The following is a 4679-nucleotide window of genomic DNA, read 5'->3' as shown; positions in this document are numbered from 1 at the left end:
CTCCCTCCTTCTCATCTATCACTGTTTTGACAAGTGAATCTACAACAATCAAGGAAACAATGTCACCTACTGTCACACAGATATCAACGGAAGGATCCACGTCCTCAACACAGACAGGGGCAATCACACCTACAACCAAATCCACAACTTCTCCACCTTCGTCCCTAACTTCCAGTCCTCTTCAAAGTACAAGCGTCCAAAACACTGAAACATCCTTTTCATCTACATCTGCTGTCCGCCCAACCCAAATTTCTATGACAACAACTAATGCTCCGTCCACAGTTTCATCATCCACAAAACCTTTGACCCAATCTACTGCAGCAAATACTGAGATGTCAAGTAGCCCTCCACAAAGTTCTTCTCCAACTGCTATAACATCTATGTCTTCCCCTTCAATCCCTCCCTTCACCATGACAACACTATCTACAACTCCTCAGTGTAGTGAAGATGACTGTCATTGTGCTGGGGGTACCTGTGAATTCAACACAACGCTTGAAAAATGTAGCTGTCATTGTCAAGAATTTGTATATGGTGACATTTGCTCTTTTGGACAGAATGACGCCTCTGCTAATATTGGTGAGTCTCGTAATCAATAAAAACAAACCTTTTACAAAAAATGTTTTTCCATGCACAAATAATTTTGAGTTCTTTATCATTAGGTAAATTTTACACCCATTTGCTGTTTTGATCATCACATTTTAGGATTGTGTTTTTACAATGATCTTTGTCAATTTTGTTGGTGTCTTTTGTGTAGATATTGGAGCAATACCAACTCGAAATGCAAATTTAACCTTGGAACTTCAGGTGCCTTTTGAGCAAGATTATAATGATTTAAGTTCACCTTTATCACAAACATTTATCCACACATTAAAACTGCAGGTAGGCCTTTTTTCTTTTCTTTTTTTTTAAATTGTTGGATATGATAAATTAATCTAGTTTCATTTAATCTGTTCATATCTTAAAATGCATTTCTTATCATTTATTGTAATTAATTGCTCTCCTTAAATACCTAATCTAAATTATCTACCCTTTTCAGTTCTTTGCCCTCCACTTTTTCTATGTTATCCAACTAGCATTTTCTATTGCTGAGATTTAATAACATTTGTTTTGTGTTTCAGCTTGAACCCCTTTGCAGACAGGCAGACCCGCTGAGCTTTAGAAAAGTAGAAATCATCAAATTATCGTAGGTTATTTTTTTTATCAATTGTCATGGACTTTGTATACTTACTGATGTAGGAGTGCCTAATTTATTTTCTTAATATTTGTTTTTCTACTTTAGAAAGGGAAGTGTCATCGCAGAAAGTGTGGCAGAGTACAGCTATTCAAACGATGAAATGCAAATCCTGTTTGTCAACAAAGATCTTCATGCGGTGTTGACTGATATCTTGAATGACACATATAACCTCGAGAATATTTCTCAGGCCTTTAATGGTAGTGGTGTAACATTGAATGGACTCAACTTCCAACCCCCTTCAATAACCAGTAAGTGTAGTCTTTTGTTCTCTTTTTAATATTTTTCCAGATTTTCTTTATTTGTATTGCAATCACAAAGTTATGTACTTTTTTTTAAATCCATCAGATATCACAGACCTGATGCCTTTTGTTAATTGCTCTCATTTTGCTGATTACACTGCTGAGATTAGTAATGGTCAATGGCAGTGTGTTGGACCATGTAAAACAAACCCTGATTATTGTCATCAGCATGGACAATGTCTTAATGACATTCACAAAGGTGCTGTCTGCAGGTAAGACAAAGAATCTAGCAAGAATCCGATATGTTCAATATGTTCACATGTAATATAAATGTTATCAATATGATTAACACTTGCGGCTCTTCAATCCAGGTGCTTTGAGTCTAGCCTGAAGCACTATTATGGCCCGCAGTGTGAATTCTTCCACTGGGGTCCAGGTTTCTATGGAGCACTCTTTGGATCACTGGCGGGAGCACTTCTGATCGTGATTATCATTGTCATAGCTGTCATTATCAAAAAGAAATATAACAGAGTTTGGTGAGTTTTGTTTTAAATGCATCTTCAAATATAGAGTTATGCAAATATCAGTAACCCTTTCATTTACAGGCCATTAATTAAGCGATAATGTCTAGAAGTAGCCAAGAAATAACAATTATTTATGTAGTAATGTCAAGATATAGCCTAGAAATAACGGTCATTTTTATTGTAAAGTCATGTTTTTATAAAGGCAAAAGATAACACATGCTTTTCATGCTTCGAATTTTTTGAGAAAGGCCAGAATTTTTCTCCACCAAGCAATTGACCGTTATTTCTGCGCTATTTCTACGCAATCAATCGTTATTTCTTGGCTATTTATTGACATTATCACGTAATTAACGGCCTGTAAATTAAAGGGTTACCCAAATATTTTGTTTCCTGTTGCCACTAAGAAGTAACTTGTTACATATAATTGGTTTGTAGCCTATAGTAAAATTACAACATGAATGTTATTTTGTACTGTTCATTACTGAGAAAGACTTACGTTGATAGGGTAATAAAAATCTGTAACTTATTACATATCAAAAGTAACCTCCCCAACACTAGTTGTAGTGATTGGTTATAAACACTGTCGTGTAAAACTAATCACATCTCTGTTTTAGGAAAAGGAACTCCTATGAGCGAAGACTGTCTGCTTTTGAGGAAGACTTTTTTGATTTCTCTGGTATAGGTGTGTCCTCACCTTTGTTTTGTATACACTGATCTATTTTAATAATTCTGTAAATAATGTTTCAGTGGAAACTTTTTAACATTTTGAGTTTCAACAATTTCTCTTGCCCAGGGGGTCAGAACCTAGGATTGGCAGGCACATACACATCCGAGGGTTATAGACCGCATCTGGAGAATGTTGACACCACATTGCAGGTATTCTTTTATTCTTATTAAATTACTTATTATTAGATTAATTTGAAACAACTGTTGTGCTTGAGAATATTAAGAACAGGTTATTGCAATATCAGAGTTTAAGTGGTAATAATAATATTTGAACCTTCTTGTGTTTCCTCAGGCCACAACTAGACGTCCAGAGGTTTTGGACATCAATTCCAGGTGAAGGCTACAATCTGGAGAATTGTCTTTAAATTAGAGGAATATTTTTCATGCTATCAATTAAGAATATTACAGATCATCTGAAATAATATACTGCTAATTTGTTGTGAAAATATTTATAATTTTTTATTTATATTAATTGTAATCCACTGTAACCTCTTGTGTCCTCATATAAAAATGAGCATGTCAATTCAGACTTTGTTGTTGTTGTTTTTTTTTTTACCGAATTCACATAACAGCTGCAGAATATTTCCCATCATTAACATTTTTTTTTTAAATTCAAGATGTTATCAATGAGCACTGGTTCCCTTCAGTGAAGAGGAAAAAAAAGTTTTACCTTCATTAGATGGCCAGTGTTATGCCCCAGCTTTTGTTGGTCCTAGCAAAATAGTAAAACAGTCAGGAAACTGAACTAAAATAACAGAACAAACTAAACTCAGGCTGAGAGACAAGCAAGCCTAAGAAGTTACCATGTCTTCTAATGCTGCCACCGTTAACCCCTCACTCCCAGCCCAGATGGATCTCATGGAGCAATCAGGGCCTGGGTGGAGCTGTAGGGTAGACAGGAGAGGGAAGGACAAGGCAAAATACTTTCTGCCTCAACAGCCTGCAATCATTTTAAACACTTTACACTTCTAGTTTTAGTAAAAGTGCACTGAATTATATATGTGTAAATATATCAAATATGTTGTTGATTGTTGTTGGATATCATGTTTGATTCCATATGCATCTTGCAAAGCAATTCAACAGAAAATCTCACAAAATTCACAATAATCTACAACACACACCAAATAGATGAAAAAAATCTCAGATCTTGTGCATTTGCTATCATGTCATCTCACACACACACACACACACACACACACACACACACACACACACACACACACACACACACACACACACACACTAAATGTGGACCCAGGAAGACTAGCAGGACCCCCCCCCAAAAAAAAAAAACTATGTGTGGTATTGGTAGCTGGAGTTAGCAAAAGGGTTAGAGTTGGGGTTTGGGTAAGCAGAGTTAGTGTTAGGGTTGTTGTTAATAAGTTATTCAGATGTTAATTCCAAGCATTAAAGTGTGTGTTAAAAACTAGACAATGCTCTTCAAGGTTGACTGTCTGAGCAAGGACAGTAGAGAAGAAAATATGGGGGTTAATTTTACCTTGGGAAACTATGGGACCAATTTGTATTATTTGCATTTAATCTCTGTTACCAGAGGACAGGACACCAACATACCTATTGGAAGAGTGACCTAACCTGCACTGCACTGCACTGTGTGTGTGTGTGTGTGTGTGTGTGTGTGTGTGTGTGTGTGTGTGTGTGTGTGTGTGTGTGTGTGTGTGTGTGTGAATAAACTTCATGATGATGATGAATCATTACAATATCCCAACACCAGATGGCATCAATGCACTCGTTTTAATGTGGCTGTGTCTTTTCTAAATATGTGAAGGTGGGGGGCGGGGGGGAGCGAGTGGACAGCAGAGAGGCCACACTAGTTCCATAAAATATATAATCTTTAAAATTAATGAGAGAGATGTTAAGATACATTATGGTTTGAGTATAGCAAAAATAACAGCTATAACTGTGTTTTTGTTCCTATCTGACTGACTGTCACATTGG

At 36.3% G+C, this 4679-nt stretch overlaps 1 protein-coding gene across 1 annotated transcript; it reads left to right on the top strand.

Annotated features, from left to right (window-relative positions):
* The first annotated feature begins 208 nt into the window (after window positions 1-208).
* LOC146987971 (mucin-3A) lies at window positions 209-3113 on the top strand. The gene is made up of 9 exons (XM_085778096.1): window positions 209-576; window positions 755-879; window positions 1119-1183; window positions 1280-1482; window positions 1580-1745; window positions 1845-2009; window positions 2612-2679; window positions 2791-2873; window positions 3016-3113. Exons 1-9 carry the CDS (start codon window positions 255-257, stop codon window positions 3058-3060), a joined length of 1242 nt encoding a protein of 413 aa, XP_085634222.1. The 5' UTR covers window positions 209-254; the 3' UTR covers window positions 3061-3113.
* Window positions 3114-4679: the final 1566 nt, after the last annotated feature.

This window comes from Trachurus japonicus, chromosome 5, assembly GCF_045865225.1.
Source record: "Trachurus japonicus isolate A0001 chromosome 5, Traja_1.0".
Classification (NCBI taxonomy): domain Eukaryota; kingdom Metazoa; phylum Chordata; class Actinopteri; order Carangiformes; family Carangidae; genus Trachurus; species Trachurus japonicus.
The sequence above is the reverse complement of the archived record's forward strand: the minus strand, read 5'-3'. Positions and strand labels throughout refer to the sequence as shown.

Coding starts and splice junctions, on each gene's coding strand:
- LOC146987971 (XM_085778096.1), top strand. CDS start 255: ATGACAACAACTAATGCTCCGTCCACAGTTTCATCATCCACAAAACCT. Junction 577..754: donor TGACGCCTCTGCTAATATTG/GTGAGTCTCGTA, acceptor TCTTTTGTGTAG/ATATTGGAGCAATACCAACT. Junction 2,680..2,790: donor TTTTGATTTCTCTGGTATAG/GTGTGTCCTCAC, acceptor TCTCTTGCCCAG/GGGGTCAGAACCTAGGATTG.